Below are 22,419 nucleotides of genomic sequence, written 5' to 3' on the forward strand. Positions count from 1 at the left end.
TATTTATCATTTGCAATAAGAAAAGATAAATAAAGGAAAACAAAACCATTTTTTTTTTAAATCTATATTTTTTTTTCAGTTAAACCGGAAAAATATAAATTTGAAACAATATATTATACATGAATATGTTATTTCATTAAATGTTTAAAAAATGAATAAGGATATATCAGAAAATATTAAAATTCTTATTTTTTCTAAATTTGAGAGTAGCTGACATCAGAGACATATAATAAATGTTCCTGCTACCAACAAAGTCATGGTGCCAGGTAACTGGTCATCAAATAACAATTATAATAGGAAATTAACAGTATTGCATCAATCAAAATTATGGTCCCATTTAATATTGAATTTTACATAATCAAAACAATGATCTATAATAACATAAAGTACCAAAAATGTCTGTGGTAATACCATGTTTTCAGTAAATGCATAAAGTAAGGACAGCACAAAAATAAAAAATATTTAGGATACAATAAAAAGAATGCATCAATCTGCATTTATTTTTTCTACTGATGTAACAGTAATATTTTCTGTTTGCTTATCGGTCAATAATGTTATTTCTACCTTAAATAAATTTAAGCCTTAATTACAGTAAGACAATATTTTTCTTTGATGCTGATATTTTTAATTGGGAGGGGGTTGACAGGGTCATAAAATGCTCATTGATGTTTACTTAATTAGTGGACCACGTAAATCAGGTCATAAAAAATAAGAAAGAGGCAGCTCCCTAAAAATTTTCCCACACTTCCTAATGCCATAACTGACCGTGTATTACCTGAAGGAAATACCTTCAGACAATTTTTCATAACTCTTACCTGTAATAGATCATATTATAATCTGTTGAAATTCTGTTTGATATTTTTAAATTCCTAAACACAATTATAAAATTGAACATGTTGAAAGGCATTTTTAATATCTTATATTTTTCCAAGTTTTTTTTGTTGAAAAATTGATACATTATATATCCTTTAAAGAGATGTAGCAATTCATATTTTTTTTTATTTAGAAATGATATTTCACTTATCATTTGTATCATTTAAAGAAACAAAGAAAAAAATAGCACTCCTTTTTGGGGATGTCATTTCCTTACCTTATAAAACTAGAAGATTTCTACCTATTAAACTGAATAAATTAACCTGTATAAGCTCAATTATGTAAATAGAAGAAGATATGGTATGATTTTAAATGGCTTATTTATACTATTAAACTGAAAGATATAACAGTTCTTAGTTTGCCAATCATGATTGATTGATTGTTGGTTGCCTAATGTCCAGTGGCAAATATTTCATACATGTTCAGGACGAGAACAAGTTAACAATAAATACAATAGGTAGGTCTTGTAATAATAGATCTAGGCCATTGGGGATGATGGTCGGGGAAATTTGGACTGCCACTAGGAAATAAGGGTATATTGGATAGGGACACAAATTTTGCCTTGCAACAGACCACCTATGGACCCCTCAAAGAGTCGTTGCAAGGGTTTTTTAACTGTACAGTCCAAACCTTTATTTATGTTATGTATATATAATCACGACGATGGAAGTTTTTAATGACCTTGACTGGCTATACAGCCCTTGCACTATGGGTATATAATCACAAAATACAACATATATTTAAATATTAAGAATGAACACGAATGCGGTCACTTCCATTTTAGCCAAAAACTGTTTTAAAATTAGCAAAATTGCTCAAATTGTGAAGATTTCAGTAATATTGCCTGAATTTATGAGGCTATTACATAGAATGTAGGGAAAAAAGTCACAGGAAAATAAGTCACAATATATATTTTGTATGAAATAGTTATTATGGTCTACACATACATGTATTTATAGGAGAAAAGTTCCCAATATATATTTTTTTTAGGAAAATGGTCATATGGCCGCTTATATATTATATAAATAAATATATTTTTGGAAAAAAATTCTTAATATATATTTTGTATGGAATTAACATATTTTAATTCAGTTTTATAGTCTGTAGCTTCGGAAATTTAGATAAAAATCACAAAGCATTTAAATGAAACGTGTACATGCTGATGTACTAGTACTGATACATGTTTTGTTGTAATTATTTTTGTTTTATATCTCTTATGAAGGAGATGCGAGTTAAACAGCAAAGATTTTATTTAATTTGAGTCAAAGTTAGAAATTCAGTATATGGCTTGACCACATGATATTTTGATTTTAGAAGATAAGAATCCTTCAATTTAGTGTTAAACAAACAACTCATTGCCACTAATAATAGTTTAGTATTTAAAACAATTATTGATAAGGACTGTTGATATTGATTAGCGGCTTCTTGTGGCACATTTCCCTTTTTGTAGACCTTTCACTTACTGTATTGGTAGGAAGCCATACCAATGAAATACAACTAGTCTCTTTTTTTAAATAAAAGGTTTAAGGAAACAATTAAGCTTACCCTGTTTGTTAACAGTCTGTTTTGAAAATAAAAAGAACATATTCTTTTACACTTTCATTAGTTTATATATTATGTCACATGCAATGAGTTAAATTATGACTTTTTTCTATGCATTCAAAAACTGAAGTTCATTTATTTATTGCATACATGTAAATAGTGACTTTTTCATGAGCATTCCAACATATTTCTGATAAATAATTTTACTCAAACATATATTGTGACTTTTTTCCTAGGGATTTTGTGACTTTTTTTTCTGTTAACCATTTCATAATGCATGTGCAATTATTGTCAGAAACAGCCCATATTTCACGTATTTATGGAACAGTATTCTACAGTACTTTCATGACTTTCCCATAAAGAACTAAAAGTTTACATTTAAAAAAAATGTAAAAGGCTACAGCGAAGGCATCAAAACGAAAAAAATAAAATAGCCTAGGAAGACGTCATAATTATTTGGACTAGGATTTCCCCAGATCACTTACTAAAAAGGGAGACAATTCAGAAGCATTAACAAATTACCCTTTCTGTTTCAAGGTCGACTTCTTTTGACTATTAAAATTAAGAAACTATTAGTATTACTGTAGTATAATATGGAACTTTATCATTTTTACTTACATTGTTACATGATTATTCAACATGATCAAACAGCGCATCACTTTCACCGCCAATCTAGAAGTTTAAAAAAACCTTTCCCTACAGGATTTCTAGCACGAGCTAAAACAAATTCCGAAACCCGCTCGTTAAGCACTCGTACTGAGGGCTCTGCCTAAGCAGATTACCAGTCTTCATACACACTTATAACAAATTAAATGCGGAATAGGCGCATTCCGTACATTAATTTTATTTGAACAATTACCTAATCGTTTTTATTTTATTCATCATTCTCAAGTAGACTGGCAAATTTTCTACAAAATAATGTACTAGTCCCCCGACTAGTCTACAGTATTAATTCAATGACAATGTACGTTTTTAGAAATCAATCGGCATGTTTTAATTTCTACAGTATTTTCCTGAGCACTTGCAAACGATTTTCTACAATTTCTTAAATCTTAAAAAAATATATTACTCGGGGATTTGAATAGTACTATATCCACGATGCGATGTTTGTCTACCCTTTCTTTGTAGCTTCCAATACCTCAGATAATGAAAGGGCAGGTACTTTGTGCATTTCTATACTCGGCGTTTCGAGCTGAAAAAGATCATTTTTCTTGGTACAATTGCATGTCTCGTTTCAAGCTTTGAATTACCTCACAAGAAATTTAAGATATATATGATTTTAAGCTCTAACCAAAAACGGACTACGCTTATTTAGAGAATCTATGATAAAATAATAAGTATATAACTTATAAAAGGATTTGTATGGCGGGGAAAAGAAGCATGCATATGGGTCTGACCTGAAAAAAAATAAATGATCTAAAATACTTCAAAGATGCAAACATAATGATCAAGTAATCTTTTATATTTACACCGCTCTGAACATAAATGAATTATAACAAAACTAAGATACAGTAACCATAATCATAACTATAAAAAAAAGAAAGAAAGACGTTCAAACATTCATAGAGAGTGAGTATGCATTAAATGAAATATGTTCTATGCGCATTCAGGCCCTCAAAAGTCATGCACAAGTAACATTAAAAAGTCATAAGAATTGAGATCAAGGATTGAAATGAAATGGTTGTGAAAGTGAATTGTCAATTTATATTGTAAACTTATTTCTTTTATTCAAGTATATCTAACTGTCAATATACAAGTCTAAATTGAAAACAACGTTTATATTCCTGAATCAAGGCGTCACAAACTCATTACTGGCAGATTGCATTTTATAGTTTATATGCAGAAAAACGATTATTATGAGTTGAATTAAACAGAATTATTATTATTAAAAGACGGGGTGGAAAAATTTAGAGACAAATTAAGAATATTCGGGGGGGGGGATACTACAATTTTTTAAAATAATGATTTTGTGATTGGCATAAAATCAGTCCAATCGTTTAATTTGATAAGGGAACAAATTGAGTGAGCCAATAAGGATAAAGGAATAATCCAATTTAAACCAATCAAATCTTAGATGGGAGGGGCCTATTTTTCAAAAGTTTTACCTTTATTAATTAACGTAATGAGTCAATCATTAAATTTTTAAAAAGCTGCAAACGTTACAATTAATATTTCGAAAACAGTCAGAATGGATATTCCTCCGTCATCTTGGTGGTTATCGGTTGTAGATGGCGTTCTGCATTTCAGTGGTTCCGATTTACCGGGCGTGTACATTCCAGTGCAATCCGTTGAGAAGAGTAAAGATGACAACCATGTAAACATCATAACTGAAGATGAAACAGTGAGTATTTTTTTTAATAATTTTATGACAAGTGTAGACACTGCTAGGACAGAAAGTCACAGTTTACAATCATTATATATATATATATATATATATATAAATGGATTTACCGTTTTGATTCCTAACATCACTGAAGAGACATTAATTGTCGAAATCCGGATATGGTGTACAAATTTTTGCACCTCATATTTGCGGTATACCATCTTTTCCGCAAGTTTATTGTTTTCTGTTTGGTATTTGATTAATAATTAAGATCCATTTTTACATCTGGTGATACGTTTATTTGGCAATCGCCAATGGCAGTCAGCAGGGTTTAAGAACATAAGTGTATTGTTCGACCTGTTAGTCAAATGCGTTTTGTTAAAATATACTTTTTCACTTTTTTGGTCTTTTGGAAAATGTTGTTTGTGTTGTATTTAGACCCCTCTACCAAGAAATTTGTTTTCCATGCACACGTATAAAAATTGCGGTTTTTATCCAACGCAATCATAGGTTTGAACGTTGTTTTCAATTTAGACTTGTTTATATTTTTTCGTTTGGGCTTGTATTATATTTCCCTTGGGGTTTATATGATCCGTTCATCCTATTTCGACTCTTCAAAATTCAAGAGTCTATCCTAAATTGAGGTAAATTATAATGGCCTTCGAAATACCGTTTCGATTCCTAACATCACTGAAGAGACATGTATATATCTTTTTTCAGTATTTTATTAAGCAAAAAGATTAAAGTAAAGAAGGGATGTCCATGAATATTTAAAAAAAAATGGTGGTTTCTATATATTCTGTTTCGTTCAACTTTATGTATATAGGTTTTGGTTATTTGTAATGCATGTTTTATTTGCATGATTTTTGGTTACTGTTGTTTGAACTTTAATGACCTTAATTGCTTATTTTTTCATGCGAGTTTGATTAGTGATAGTTTTCCCTTCTATTGTTTCTATTTTTCTCATCATTACACAGTAGCTTTTGTAATGGCTTCGTTGTTTTTTTTTCTAAAGTTTGTGACGAAAAAAACATCTATAATAGCTAACTGTATAGCGTAAAACAACAAACTTGTTGATTATTTAATTGATAAAAGTTATTGAGTAATTAATGAAAAGAAAAATAATCAAAACATCAGTTATAGAATGTTGAGAAAACTTTCAAAAAAAAAACTTACGTATTCTTACTGCTTGATGATTTTTATGATGTATGAATGATAAAATCCAACCATTTTTTTTTAAATAATTAAAAATAGAAATATAAAAAATTAGATGTGGTATAATTGCCAATACGACAACTCTCCACAAGAGACCAAATGACACAGAAATTAACAACTATAGGTCACCGTACAGTCTTCAACAATGATCGGCAAAGCCCATACCGCATAGTCAGCTATAAAAGGCCCCGAAATGACAAATGTAAAACAATTCAAACGTGAAAACTAACGACCTAATTTATGTACAAAAAATCAACGAAAAACAAATATGTAACACGTCAACAAACGACAACCACTGAATTACAGGCTCCTGACTTGGGACAGGCACATACAAACAGAATGTGGCGGGGTTAAACATGTTAGCGGGATCCCAACCCTCCCCTAACCTGGGACGTACAGTGGTGATTATTTTTTACATTTTTAGAATTATTTATATATATATTATCAAATATTATTAGATGCAGAATTGATTTTAAATTGGTGTCTATTTCACCAAATGTCACCAGAGGCCGATTTGACTTATACCCAAAATAAAATATTGATCATTTGTAATATGAAATAAACTAAAGGATAATAGAACTATTTTTGAACAGATTCACAAAAAAAAAACAAAAAGTGAATTTCAAACATTATATTATGTTGCAATTAATGTTAAATTATTTTTAATGATTTAATAGTTGTAGCATAAAAAGAATGCTATCTATTAAAAATTGGAAAATAAATTAGTTGATAAAATATCGATCTCTAATTTGCATAATCATTTTGCAAAAACAAAGAAATATGACAGTAGGCTTGCTTTGTTTTGTTAGAATGAGTTAAATGGCTTCACAGGAAGGGTTGATGGTCATTGCTCATTAAACAACAATAGGAAACGAATTACATGTTAAGCTTTATTCATAAATAAACAAAGCCAGATCATCTATCCCTTAAACTTCAATTAAAACATATGGCTTCCAATGAATTGGCAGGAAAATGGGATGTCTTCATAAAAAAAAAAACAGCAAAAAACAATCAATTTCAAATTGAAATAATGCATACTTTTGTACAAATCACCAAGATGAATAATAGTACTGTAAATAGATCATCCAGTTTCATTAAAAGAAAGATACTACATGTGTAGGTCACCGTACGGCTTTTTGTACAATGAGTAAAACCAATATCGTAAGATACGCTATTTATAAAGGCAAAATAGAATATATGTTTTTTTTTTTGCGGGCAAAATAGCCACTGCCTAAAATAGACCGACTTAACACATTACAAGACAATTTAGTATAAGACCTGTGGTTAAGTCAAGCATTCCTCGAATGGTCGATTATAGAGGACACTGGTTATATCGAGGACAATAAAAATATGAAAAACCCCTATTTTCGGCAATATAAAAATTATACACAATAATTTTTCTCTACACATGCCTGTGAATTTGATTATAGTTCAATCCATTCAATTTGTTTAATAGATTCTTCTAGTGTTATACCTAGTACATACAAAATACATTTTTGTGTCATCTATTAAAAATAAACCGGATTTTCCATGTTTACCGTCATAGTTTTTGTTCTCGTTGGATTTGACCATTTCCGTAAAGTTGTCAGAGCAATCTAATATTACAATTTTAAAATTGGTAATAAGAATCAGGAACATATATATTGACGGGACTTGACACTACCTGAATGTAGTAGATTTTATCGTCGTGCCATAGTTAATAAAGATACGATACAGAAACGGACATGTGTTAAAAACGGACTCGCTATTATCCTAATAATTTCTGATGTTATCAATAAAATGTCATTCAAACTAGTTTTACAGTGATGCTAGTGTATCAAACTTGTATTCTGTCACTTCAAATTTGTTAAAATCGAAAGCATTTCATCACAGAATTGTGCAGAATGCCAACCAGGTAATAAAAAAATGGCGGCCATTGCCGCGATGATTTACAAATTCCCAAACTATTATAAAACACTTCACATCAAATAAATCAAACTTATTTTGGTAATTTTATATGACAAAATATATCTACTAAATGATAAAACTTGTATTTATTTACAAGTAGAGTTATGTGGTTTATTTGTTGAGCAGTTCTGATAGTTTTTCAGTCAGACGCTACCAAAATCCGTAAATCTCGGGAAGTCTCGGGGAGTCCGAGATTTTATCAATTTTATACTGAAAAGCGTATCAGATTCATTTCCCGTTAGATATACTGTTCCCAGTAAGAATTGACTAAGCAATACTATCATACTGACATAAAAGAGGGGCGAAAGATACCAGGGGACATTCAAACTCATATATCTAAAATCAACTGACAACGCCACGGCCGAAAAAGAAAAAGACAAACAATACACAAGTCAACGGTGGTCACTAACCGGTAGAAGTAGAAGTAGAAAACAAGTCACAACGCAAGTTACAACATAGAAAACGAAAGACTAAGCAACACGAACAGTACCCTAAGTCGTTTTCTATGATTGATGCACAGGGAGTGATGCACTTTATTTGGCTATGACTTTCATTTGCTATAAAAGTTAGACTGTTATGTAGAGTAGAATATAATATCTTTTATTTCCATAGACATAGATAGATAAGAGGTACCGTCAAGGGGCAAAGTCGATGAACATATATGACTATGAAACTACAATAAAAAATACAACAAAGAAAAACTTCAAAACAGTATGCTAAAGATAAACATTGTGTATTGCTAATTTAGTGCCACAGTGCTACATGTTAAATCAATGCAGGTGTCTTAATTAGTCCAAATAATTATGACGTCTGGCAAGGCTATTTTAAATTTTTTCTGTTCGTCGGAAGGCGAATTAAAACAGCCTTGCCAGACGTCATAATTATTTGGACTAGTGTTTTAATAAGCTCCAAATCATAGCTCTTGGGTCCTTATGGTATTTTTAGACTATTTGCGATGGTCCCCAAATAGTCAAAAAATATCATTAGGACCTATGCTAAGAGCTACAGTTCTGCAGCTATTGTTTTTCTAAGAAAAACTTCAGAAAAGGCAAGTTGTTTCAAAATAGAATTAGACTGTTAGACTCGGACTGTCTTTCAAAGACTGACAAAGATGTATAGCTAGTAATATACATACATCCTTAATTGGTCCCTTGCTGTTGCCCAAAATAATGTTAATTTTCATCTCGCGCAAAAGTGACTAAAGCCCTCAAAATCCTAGCTTAAACCCTGTTCACAGTTTAGTAACTATGTTAATTTATTAACCATGTCTTTGGAGTAAAAAATTTTACATTCTTCAAATTACAAAAATAATTGTCCTATGAAAATTATGTGTAAAAAGTCCTAATTGGAAGTATTGTCTTTGACTTAAATGTCCGTCTGATGACGGAAACAATATTAGGATGCCCTTATTTTTGTTAATAATAACCCAAACAGAATAATCATAAGCGAGGATGACAAATGCCACTATGCATGGTACCTATAGGACTCAAAGGCACAAAGGCATGATGATTAATTTATTATGGAAGGTAGAGAAGCGACACAAAAAATGAGGTCTTCTCATTTAACATGTTTAATAGTATAGATATAAAAAAAAACATCAATGTTAATGCTGTTGTTTTTTCATCATTTTTGTGTTATGTAAAATTATACTAAAACTTTTTAGAGAAGAATTTTATTCTAATTTTGATTTTATTTTAGTTTAAGGTACACATATCCAAGTTCCAAGTCAAAGACATAAGATTCAAGCATCTACAAGATGTATCATCAAGACGGAAATTTTGTGACAGATTGGAAAAACTGCTTCCCCAGCTGTGTTCCTTGAGTGAAAGTTTAAATTCAGGTACTGCTCTTTATGTTAAGTTGTTAAATTATTGAACCAATTATTTTTGTTTTAAATATAGAGATCACAGGTAGAACATTCAGTGGCGGATCCAGAAATTTTCATAAGTGGGGGCCCACTGACTGCCTAAGAGGGGGCCGGCTCCGCTCATGCTTCAGTGATTCCCTATATAATCAACCAAGTTTTTCCTAGAAAAGGAGAGGGGGGCCCCTAAATCCGCCTCTGACATTAATGTGCAAGAAAAAATCATTGAAAAATACATGAAAACTCAGTAAAACAAAGCGCAAAGGGATACTCACTGACTTGTCTTAAGTCAAACGCCAAAATTTTATGTAGTACATTCTATTTAGGGCTACAAGTAAAATGTATGTATTAGTCAATAATTTAATATATTATGGTCATTGCCACATCATACAAATAATTATTAGTTAACAGTTACCATATTGGTTGAATGATGTCATGCTTCCTACACTGTATGTATATACATTTAATGTAATATGATGTGGTATAATAACTGATGAGAAAAGTATATAAAATTTAAAACCAAATGATATGGTCAAGTTTGACAAACACTAATTTTTGATAATTGAGAAGCTTGATATTTCCTTAACAATACAATGTGATTAAATCGTTAAGCTGATTTTACAGAGTTATCTCCCTGTAGTGTTTGGTACCACCTTAAAGTGTAAGGGTTGGGCATTTTTGATGCCATATTCTCCCCATTAATTGTCTATTATAAAATGATTAGATGGATCCAAAGCAATGTGGAAATATATATTTGATGTGGCATTTGTCAGTAAAAATTGGAAATGGAAAAATTCTACCTCGCAAAGTCAGTCACGGAAATAGAGGTTACAACTAGCATCTAAAGAATGCATTACGAATTTGTGATTTGCACCCCAGATGTATCTGATCATACATACTAATATAATTGATGTTTTACTTAATTCAGATATCAATAAAAAATGAATCTACAAAAACATTTATTGAGAATTTTCTAGTGATGACTTTTGTACAAATCTTTCGTCAAAGCCATATGGTTCACCAGAAGCATCTTCCTCTGATTTTATTGAGAAAAATCATCACTGCCTGGTTCTGTCATAGTCAAGTTCAATGATTTTATGGACATACAAAAGTAATATGGCATCTAAGCATTAAAAAAATTATGCCTTTTTTTTATACATTTAATGCTAATTATTTTGTTGGAAATTTTGTTTTTCTAATAGCAAAAAAGTTAGGATGATTATTGTCTTTAACCCCGGTACGGCCAGAATGTTTTGAAGGAAAAAATCAGGGCCAGCATTTTTTTCTCTGTTATTAATGGGCTGGGGCGTGTGGGGTTAAACATGTTGTTGTAGGTAAATATTATAGCTGTGGAACTTTTTTTGTCATGTGAGTGTAATAGAGTATTGCCATCTGTTGGATGGAATTGTGAAATAGGAGGCAATGAGTCCTTGCTCCATCCTTTGTCGCTTTGAATGCGTCATGCTTGTCATCCTCAGCCTTATCAATGTGGTTACTGTAATTTGAATTTTAAAATGACTGAGAGACGTTTTTTGACGTTCTGGTAGCGAATATCGTTGACTTTGACATAATCAATAATATTTAACACTTATAAGAGCGAATAATATCTTTATAAGTAACGAATTGTCTACACGGGAAATGGCAAAGTCAACTAAATGTGGTCTGATTAATCATTTTACCATCTTAATAAAAAAAAAGTGCAAGTAAAGGGGACATACACCCTCTACGCCCTCTCTGTATCCGCCACTGGTAGAACAGTAATTATATAACAGTTGAATTTTTTCAAATTTATGTAAACATATATGTGAATAGTTTTGACAAATTTCTGTAACATTTTTTCTTTCAGATACTACAGCCGACCAATTATCTTTGAGTGTTGCATCAAAACAGAGATGTTTTCAAGAAGAAGTGCAGGTATTTACTATATATGTTTTCAGCCTTGTATCACCTTCATTGGTGATCTGTTGTGGAGTTGTTTAAAGCTTAAAGTTATGTGCTAAGCAATGGTCAATAACCATTTATCTTATCAGAAGAACAAATGAAATAAAACAGTAATTTGACTTGAAATAAAAAAATAAAGTGAAATAGCTAAGTCACATCAATTAAAATGTAAGCGGCATAATGATCATTGTATTAAAATATCTTTATTCTGATTACTGATAGGCAGGATAAATATAATTTTTACTCTTTGTAGATGATGCGCAACCTCCATCCTGATAATAATGACCCTGACAAGTTGGGTGAATTCTTAGATTCATCAAACAGAGTGTGGCGCCAAGCATGTGTGACTTTATTTGGATGTATTGACAGGGTATGTATAAATATAAATGATTTTATGATTGATCATTTCATACATGTAGGGAAAGCTTTACAAAAATGTGAAAATATGGAAAAAAAGCTTAAATGTAAATGAGACAATATGAAAAAAGATGATGTGGCATGATTGCCAATAAGACTACTCCATACCTAACAAGCCAAATGTATTTTATGTAAGAAACTATAGGTTATTGAAATACTTTTAATGCAGAAGAGGTCCACAATGACCATTCACAAGTAGGAAACCTACAATGGACTATGAGCATAATATACATATACAACCTCTTAATCTTAAACAAATATGAAAAAACAGTAACCTAAACAACCAATTACCGGTAATAACAAACTCCTGATTTGGTACATTCACATACATATATATTTTCACCAACTGATCCATGCGCAAATAGATTGGATATTGATTGTTGCTATTTTTAGACATTTTCGTCTAAACATCAGCCCAACAATGTTAGAACTGTAAATTTGCTTTTGTTAATTTTTTTGTTCATCCCTCGCCGGGATTAGAACTCATGGCTACAAATCGGTTTGCACTGTGCCCGACGCGCTAGACCACTTGACCACTTGAACAAATTTAGTTTCAATTTTATAGTGAGATAAACAAATGACATAGGCATATAATTTATTTCTCTAATTTTCATCACTTAAGTTCAAATAGGGCTTTTGTAAGTTCTAAGAAAAAGGCTTGTAGTGAAGTTTCAAACTGATGTGTTTTACAAAACTATTCTTACTCATTCTCATTTTCAATTCATAAAAGTAATAGGTTGTCAATTCATAGATTTTTTAGACCAAGTCAAAACAAAATTGAAATAAGCATACTGTATTCAACCTAGTAAATGCCCCTGAGGCGTTGCATATTCTAGAATTGGGCATTTAACTTAAATATTTAAATAATGAGTTTGTACGACTTGCTTGAAACTCTGGCCTATGAAAAATTACTGAGAATTCTTATCACAACCCTTTTTAAGCATTTGTTTGTCGTTTTCTTCACCGTCCACTTTAAGACCATAAATATAAACGGTGACCAGAATGATTCTTTCACAAAATAAACTTGATTATGTTATTTGTAAAAGCTGCATGGAATATACGATCTAATATAGTCTCATAACTTTATATGTCATTGTATTATACTATTGTTCTCTGCTGTCTATTCATGTTTTATATTATGTAATATATGTTGTTAATTTTGCCATAGCATGTCTATAAAGATTCATTCAATTAACAGAGGTTGTGAGGTATTATAACCAGTGGCTTATAGTCATCTTTTATTTCTTTACAGGCAACATTTGGTGGAAGATACAGAGAACAAATATACTGTGCCTGTTTACCAGGTTGTTGCTATGAGGAGCTCATCAACATCTTTCAGAATTTCAGAGATGGCTTGATACTTTCCACCAAACAGTACAAAGAGATACCAGCTGGTCTATTCAGGTTCTTTGTTGGTTGCAGAGATGAACCAAGAGTCCATCGTCTCCTTGGAAGACTTTCGACAGGTGTAATTACTATGGAGCAATTTAGATTTGCTTCAAAGGAATTTAAGGTAATTTGTTTTCTTACTTTTACCCCCTTTCTTGTTGTCAAAAGACTCATTTAGGAATTATAGCTTTCAAATTATACCTTAAAAGAATAGGCATTTTATTCTTTTTAAATTAATTTCAGGGTTAAAGCTTTAACAAACTTAGGATTTTTACAAATTAAAAAGAAATCAGATATTGTATTACTACTTAATATATTGAAAGAAGTGGTATGTCATGTATGTTATTTGTTTTGATAAGCATTAGGTGGATTCAACATACATCAGACTGTAGGAATAATTTTTTCAATATAAAGTATTGTGTGTTGTATACTGCAATGAGTAAGAAAGCCAATAATACCAAAACATAAAAACATACAAAAATCATTATAGTCCTCAACAAAGAATTACAGTACTATTTATATAATAAATGTAGAGCTTAAAACTTGTGTGCTTCTAGAAGAGAATGATTTAAAAGTGACCTGCAAAAAGTCGTCAATATGAAGAACACTAAACTTTTAATGTATAATATTGTATATGTATATTAGATTAATTACAATGATATAGAAAAATATTTGTTTATGCACAGGTGGCATGTATTTTGATTGATTAAAAAAAGACTTCAAAGATAAATATCATGATTATTATAAGAAAATATGCGAGCCCGTTTGTGGGACTTATTATTGTATACTGTTGTCCATCCGTCTGTCCGTCGTCAACATGTCAGACATTAAAAAACGCTTATCAATTTGAATAAAACTTTTGTGATTTGTTTATCTCTATTGACGTAAGCTCCCTTTCAATTTTCATGAATTTCTGAGTTGACATTGAGAAGTGATTGAACTTTATTCTTCGAAAACGCGAAGGGCGTATCATGCGCTCATGGCGCAGCTGTTTATTCTAACACAGCATGATTTGAAATTAAGACATAGCTACAATGAATCTTTCTGTTTTAGGAAAATCAACAGAAGGATGAAGATTTAAAGGTTAGACTCCATTTGAAATAAGCTGTCTTATCAATGAGTAAAAAATATTGTAAATAATTCAAAATCCAAAATATATGGTTAAACATCAAAGAAATATTGCTATTAAAGTTGTTATGCATAATAATCTAAAAGTATACATTTATTGGTTTCTTGAGATTTATATTTTTTGTGAAAATTGGCTAATTGATTCTGGTAAGGTAGAAAATTGCAAAATTTTATCTGTAAACTCAAACACTCAAAAAGATATTAACATAAACAATCAGTTAACTTTTTAAAATTTTACAGACAGAAAACAGAAGACTGAGAGCTGAAAATGACCAATTGAAAAAAGAAAATGCAAGACTTCAAAGGCAGAAAAGACATCAGGTACTTTAATATAATTCATTTTTAAATTAAAAAATAATATTCAAGAATATGAACAAGAGCATGAAACCACAGGGATCTGAAAAGAAAAGGCAAATCTGAGGACAATTTTCAGTCAGTAGTTTGAAACTTATTTTTTGTAGTATTTTTATCCTTGTCTGTCCATACTTACGTTGGTATGTCCCAAAGTTGGTTTCCATTCTCTATATTAGTTTGCATACACCAAATGTTATGAAACTTAAACACACTACTTATTACCACAAAATACAGAACAAGTTTGAATTTTGGTGGTGTCACTTTTACTGTTATGAAACTTATACACAATACTTGTAATCAAAATACTCAGATCAAATTTGGGTAGCGTCACTTTTACTGTTCTTCAGTTATGTCCTTTTATAACTTTATATGATATGCAAGCAGGGACATCATCTTAGTCCCATGAACACATTCCCCATTTATTTTATTTTAAGATATCTATGAAATTTAGGTAGACAGGAGAGAAATACTAATCCACATCACATATGGGATTGCTGGTTGTTGGAAATAATTTAGCCTACTCAATTATGGGCCTTTTAAAATCTTTTTGTGAATCCATACTTGTTAAAGCTGTTACGTTTAATGACCTCTTCTATATGGCTGTGTATTGATATTTTTTTTTTAAGTTCTTTAATTTTTTTAAAAGAAAAAAAAAGCAGCTTAGATTACCTCTTCAATAACACTTGCTTTAAAAAAATGTTGCTTTCTCAAAAAACATATTTTTTAGGCTTTGTTTTTTTTAAGTTTTTCATTTACTTTTGCAGGATGTATTTGAATATGTAGAAGATCTAGAAGATATAGAACCAACTGAACCAACAGTCAGAAAGACCTATCAAAGGTATGTTTAAGGTGGATAGGGAGTCCATAGAATTTTATTGATAATTTGTCAAAATGTATTTTTTATCAGGCTTTTTTCCAAAAGATAATAAAAAGTATGGGTCACCAGACTTTTTTTTCACACTACAAGTTGTGCAAAATTGTCTGATTTTGTCTAAATTATGCATGAAAAATCCAATTTTGTGTGACAAAAAGAAAACTACACCATCGAATTTAAAAATAAAATGTGAGAAGATAGTTCTCATAACAGGCTTTCAGTTAAGAAAATGAAAACTTTTTTTCTTGCTACATAATACAAAAGGTAAAGTCACAACACTTTCTATTTTGTAAATTACTTTATCTGAGTTATCCCCCCTGTATGAGGCATAGTTGAAAAAAATGAACCCAGCAAAATTATTTTACAGAAAAAAACAATCTTAAATCTGATTAAACACATAATTATCTATATAAAGATGAAAAGTCTTACACATGAATTACATACTACTCTCAAATTTAAGCATTTTTAAAGATCTGACCAATTGTTATCTACTACCTCTTAATCCAAGATGGAGACCCCAGCTAGCTTGAAATATAAAATATAAAAGGAACAAGAATTGATGTGTATATAGTGATGGGTAAGCTTGTGCTTTTGTTCATTAGTCATTTTATCTGATCCTCTGTTTCCAACAAACCATCGTAAGAAATGATAACTTATCTTAATGTTATGGAACGTTTTCAGAAAATTAATCATATAATGCCATTGATTTTACAGGAAAGTAACTGCTGAAGTTCATGTCAATTTGGAGGAAGCTCACAAGAAAAGAAGAATTCAAAAAGAGAAAGAAGATAGGGTAAGATTAGATTATATCAAAACTGGAAAGGAAAAGTAAAACAGAGATTGCTGGGTATACTTTTACAAGTAGGGTCTTTTTCATCTTCTTCAAAATTGTTAATATTGGAAACCTTAAATGTGAGTGTCAGAGTCAGTTAATCTTTCATGCAGATTGCTTTTGATATTATTTTTTAGCAAATGTCATGCTCAATACTTATCATGCTTATCCTTAGAAATTTGGAATACAATGCAAGTTAAGTTCCATTTTAAAAAAAAAAACTTTTAATCAAAGGACAGTTTTAATTAAAGACTAAATTGTGATGGCCTAGCTTAGTTTCATCACTTAATTAACTTACTCTAGTTTTTGTTGAGCCTGCAACTTTTGTCGCAGAAAGCTCGATCAAGGGATAGTGATCCGGCGGCTGTGGCGGTGGCGTTAGCTAACTTCTTAAAAGCTTTATATTATAGAAGGCGGAAGACCTGGATGCTTCATACTTTGTATATAGATGCCTTATGTTACTAAGTTTCCATCTGTCACATGTCCATTGTCCTTGACCTCTTTTTCATGGTTCAGTGACTACTTGAAAAAAAGTTCAGATTTTTTGTAATGTTAATTTCTCTCTTATTATGAGTAATAGGATAACTATATTTGGTATGTGCGTACCTTGCAAGGTCCTCATGCCCGTCAGACAGTTTTCACTTGACCTCGACCTGGTTTCATAGATCAGTGAAAAAGGTTAAGTTTTGGTGGTCAAGTCCATATCTCAGATACTGGAAGCAATAGGTCTAGCATATTCGGTGTATGGAAGGACTGTAAGGTGTACATGTCCAACTGGCAGGTGTCATCTGACCTTGACCTCAATTTCATGGTTCAGTGGTTATAGTTAAGTTTTTGTGTTTTGGTCTGTTTTTCTTATACTGTATGCAACAGGTCTACTATATTTGGTGTTTGGAATGATTGTAGTGTGTACATGTCTAGCTGGGAGGTGTCTTCTGACCTTTACCTCATTTTCATGGTTCAGTGGTCAAAGTTAAGTTTTTGAGTTTTGGTATTTTTTTCTAATACTATATGCAATAGGTCAAGTATATTTGGTGTATGGAAATATTTTATGATGTACATGTCAGTCTTGCAGGTTTTATTTGACCTTGACCTCATTTTCACGGTTCATTGCTCAGTGTTAAGTTTTTGTGTTTTGGTCTGTTTTTCTAATACTATAAGCAATAGGTCAACTTTAGTTGTTGTATGGAAGGATTGCAAGCTGTACATGTCTGGCTGGCATGGTTCATCTGACCTTGACCTCATTTTCATGGTTCATTGGTCAATGTTAAGTTTTCGTGGTTAAGTCTGTTTCTTGTATACTATACGCAATAAATCAACTATATTTGGTGTATGGAATGATTGTAAGGTGTACATGTAAATCTGGCCTGATTTATCTGACCTTGACCTCATTTTCTTGGATCATGTTAAGTTTATGTGATACTTGTAGTAAAACTTTATATTTAGGACTATCAACATAATATCAATGATTAGTAAAGAAGGCGAGACATTTCAGCGTGTGCACTCTTGTTATATGGTTCATGCTATCTGAATTTAAAAATAAAAGTTACATCCCACTTGAGGTTAAGATAAATACAAATTGGTATATCTAACTAACATAGTTGAGTCATACATTGATGAATATGAATGATATTGTTATGTGTTTGATACATGATGAAATTTAAATGTTTTAATTTTTTTATCTTTTTATCTTTACAGTATATAGAACTGATTGACGAAATCATCAGAGAGGTTAGTAATCATACAATGACCCTAAATAGATAAAATAGAATTACATGTATATTCTTTAACACATTGCTTTATTTTCAACATAACTGTATACTGTTGTATATTGTCAAAATGATTTCCGTTTAACTTACAAGAAATAAACATTTATATAAGCCTGTCCATTTGTCTGTCCCTCCATCTTGATCTGTCAGTCTGTTGTCAACATGCTAGACAAATATTCAAAAACACTTACACCAATTTGCATGAAAGATTGGTGAAGTGTTTATATTTAATGACATGAGCTCATTTGATTTGAATAAAGTTTGTAAATATTTAAATAATGTCCCTTATTTTTTTTTTTTTTTAAATTCTGATTTGACATTGAGGAGTTATGGAACTTTATTCTTTGAAAAAGTTGCAGGCGTATCATGATCTCATGGAGCAGCTCTTAAGTATCATATGGAATCATGATTAACTGTTGGTTGCCTAAAATAGAATGGTTTTTCATTTGAAAGATTGAAATAATTTTGCTCTGCTCAAAGTTCTAACCTTTTGTTTTAATTGAGTTGCCTCTGTGTTTCTATAATCAAAGCTAATCTCAAGTAAGGGAGGCTGTGTGTTTAATTGCATGCTGGTCCAACTGTGTTAAAAATTAAGCCTCTTGTTCTTAAAGAATTATAAAGTAATGAAAGATGCTTATATTTTAGAATGAAGCAGAGACAATAGAAGTAATAGAAGCAAATGAGGAAGACAATGAAGTTGTGGCACAAGTTGTGGAAAATGTTAAGGAAGTTACAAATGAGGTAGGCATGAATTATTCATGTATAGAACTTGCAGCAGTTAAGAATGTCAAATTGATGAAAAGAAATTCAAATCAGCACCATTATATTGTTCTCTTTTATTAAAGGTGACATTTGATCATCATTATCACTATCAACAATTTTCTTTTAAACAAATACATAGACAAAAAGAAAGCGTATTATCTGCTTTTTGAGGTGGGTGTTGCTAATTTTATAGTCTTTGAGTTTTCAATGTTGAATTCTGTTATGTTTGAGTTTTTGACTATCCCTGTAGTATCTTCTGCCTCTCTTTTACAAAAATTACATATTAATTTGTACATCATATACATGCAAACACTTATTTATTTATTTTTGTTAATTAATGATAATGATAATAGTAATCACACAGACTCTTAACAACGAAAAAAGCAAAATTTTTAAGATAGCAGTCTTTTGTTGTCTCCGAGTTTGCATGCTTCAAATGCAGGTAATGATAGCCAAGTAGGATAATACTTAATACTTAGTCTGGCTAAATTCGGAGATTGTGCATTTTTAATGTGTAAAAGCGAAACTATTTCTTTTCTTCATGAACCAATACATGCTCTCTCGTCTGTTACCTTGTGCACCATGTTGCATGTTTGAAAGCTGCTGTTGCTTGTCAATCTATTACTGGGCCATGTTTTCATTTATGTCACATAATCATGTTCTTTCTTAAAAAATAGTAGTAATGCATCTAGAATCAAAACTTCATAAATTTGATGATCTTTTAATTTTTTTTGTTTTTTTTTATAAATTACTTACATTGCTTCTTTCTGTTGCAGGTTACATTCAGCAAAGGGGAAAAGATAATCGCATTTTGGGAAGACAAAAACATCTCAGGATGGTACCCTGCAGTGGTATTAAGGGTCAACAAAAACAGTAAGTGGACTAAATAGAAGAATTATAATGGCCTTGTTGTGGTATTTTCATAATAGAGTACAGTTGCATTTTGACACTCATGCAATATATATTAACTGTTTGGTAAACTCTATAAGCCGTGTTGCTTTTGAATAAACTTCTTCAACAATTATCAATACATTTAAATTTATTCTTAACCTGTCAGACTAGATACTTTAGAGAAAACATGATGTCAAAATTCTTTTAAACTGATGTTCAACTGTTTATTTACATATTAATACTTTTGTATTGATTCACTATATATGTCCAAAGCATTATTCTTCTGCCTTATATAATATTCACATTATGTAACATAACAATTGTTTATTTTCATAACGTATTAACTTGTTTCAAGAAATATTTTTAAGAAATCAATAGTGATTACATTCACTATAATACTTAGAGAAAACAAATATATATACTGAATATAAACTATAAAAAAAGACATATATACCCTCTCATTACTATTCTTATTTCAGGTTATTATGTCAAATTTTTTGATGGTGTAAAGATTAGTCTCAAACCAGAGGAAATTAAAAAGACAGCCAACTAGAAGACGAAATTGTGACATAGACTACTGATATAGTGATTCATTAACATTTGTTATGTTTTGTACATATTGATTGTTTACTGTAAATATAAGTCCTTTATAAATTTAAGTATAATATAAGTCCTTTATAAATTTAAAGTATATATCTACATAAAACTAAATTATTTTTTTTATTTTATTTTTTTTTTGGGGGGGGGGGGGTATATCTTGAAAAAAATAGTTTGAGGGGGTATATATCTTGAACAAAGTAGTTTGAGGGGGGTAACTTAAAAAATTTTTTTTTATGTTAAGTTATGTTGAGCCTTAATATTACAGTTTAAGACTGTTGATTATATTTATAGATATTTTTATTGATTTTAAATGTTGTAAAGAATTGTGTTTTAAAAAAGTATTAATAAATTCCAGAATAAACTTATATTAATACATATATTATCTGCTTTGTTTTTTAAATGTTTAGTTTGAAACAGTTATAGAACAATATATTGCATTACAATATCCAAGGAAAAAAATATATCCAGCTACGAAGAATCATCAACCATAGAATCAATACTAAGAGATTGATAACTGAAACACACAAAAAAACACTGTACTTAATTTCATTGATGTTTAAAGGAAATCAATCATCCCATGGGATTTTAAACTTTATAAAAAGAACCATATTTATCCCATGGGATTTTAAAAATCCCATGGGATTTTTTTTGTCCCATGGGACAACAAATATCCCATGGGACTACAATTATCCCATGGGACCCAAAAAAATCCTATGGGATTTAACCAAAATCCCATGGGATAATGGCAAATCCCATGGGATATTGAAAATCCCATGTTTTTCTTTATCAAATTGCAAGATATATTTAATGATAACATAAAAAAAGGTATGCATTTATTGAATCCCATGTAATTCCGCACATTTTGGTTCTATACATGACACTGTAGCTCTAAGGAGAGGCGGCGGCGGATTTGCAAATGAGTGTTTTGCAAATTAAAAGTGTCCAGTGTTCAAACATCACTCTTTCTTTCATAATGATCAATTTGAATTTCTAAATTTTCTAAATCTAAATTGCTTTGTTTATTTTGTCTCTTCAATGTTTTATTTTCACTGGCTACTTTCACTGCATTACGCTCTATATATCCATCACTCTTTTTCTTTCTTCTTCTTGTAAATATTAAAATGTGGTCTTATCTGAACGATTTTCTGGAAAGCAAAATGTACTCTGCAGAAAAACATTCAATATTGATTTATTGTGCTTCCTTAAAGCAACCACTTCTTAAATTGGATCTGCAAAAGCAGTCAGAAAAAGACAAACCACATGAAATTATGTCAAAACCAAAACAAACGGAGGGACTTTCACAACAAAAAACCAAGAGATCACTGCAATTCACCTTCAGTATTGACATCAACACCAGTTTCATCTACAAAGGTTTCCAGTGTGAGTGCTAGTGAGACAATTATTTCGGTCACACTATGTATATAAGGTTGCTTATTATCAGTTTTTCATAAATTAAATTTCCTCTGTTAGCATAATAATAAATATAATATAAAACAAAAACTGACTATATGTCACTTTGAGTTGGATCGAATGCCATGTGAATGGAACATCTTAAAGAAATATTACTGAAGGCAGGGATTGCCAATGAAACTTTATAGAACTGAAACTACATATAATAATGTCAAAATATCTTAATATGGGCTATTTGTTTTCTTTTCAGATTGTCCACCAGATGGGTCAATAAAATTGATAATGGAG

General features: G+C 30.7%; 1 protein-coding gene across 1 annotated transcript; it reads left to right on the plus strand.

Annotated features, from left to right (window-relative positions):
- Window positions 1–7,522: 7,522 nt before the first annotated feature.
- LOC127713920 (uncharacterized) lies at window positions 7,523–20,850 on the plus strand. Its single transcript, XM_052219866.1, has 13 exons — window positions 7,523–7,571; window positions 9,599–9,740; window positions 11,611–11,678; window positions 11,959–12,075; window positions 13,375–13,635; window positions 14,565–14,594; window positions 14,880–14,960; window positions 15,758–15,831; window positions 16,582–16,660; window positions 18,398–18,430; window positions 19,114–19,209; window positions 20,007–20,103; window positions 20,601–20,850. Exons 4-13 carry the CDS (start codon window positions 11,959–11,961, stop codon window positions 20,672–20,674), a joined length of 942 nt encoding a protein of 313 aa, XP_052075826.1. The 5' UTR covers window positions 7,523–7,571; window positions 9,599–9,740; window positions 11,611–11,678; the 3' UTR covers window positions 20,675–20,850.
- Window positions 20,851–22,419: the final 1,569 nt, after the last annotated feature.

Source organism: Mytilus californianus, unplaced genomic scaffold (genome assembly GCF_021869535.1).
Source record: "Mytilus californianus isolate M0D057914Y unplaced genomic scaffold, xbMytCali1.0.p SCAF_89, whole genome shotgun sequence".
Taxonomy (NCBI): Eukaryota; Metazoa; Mollusca; class Bivalvia; order Mytilida; family Mytilidae; genus Mytilus; species Mytilus californianus.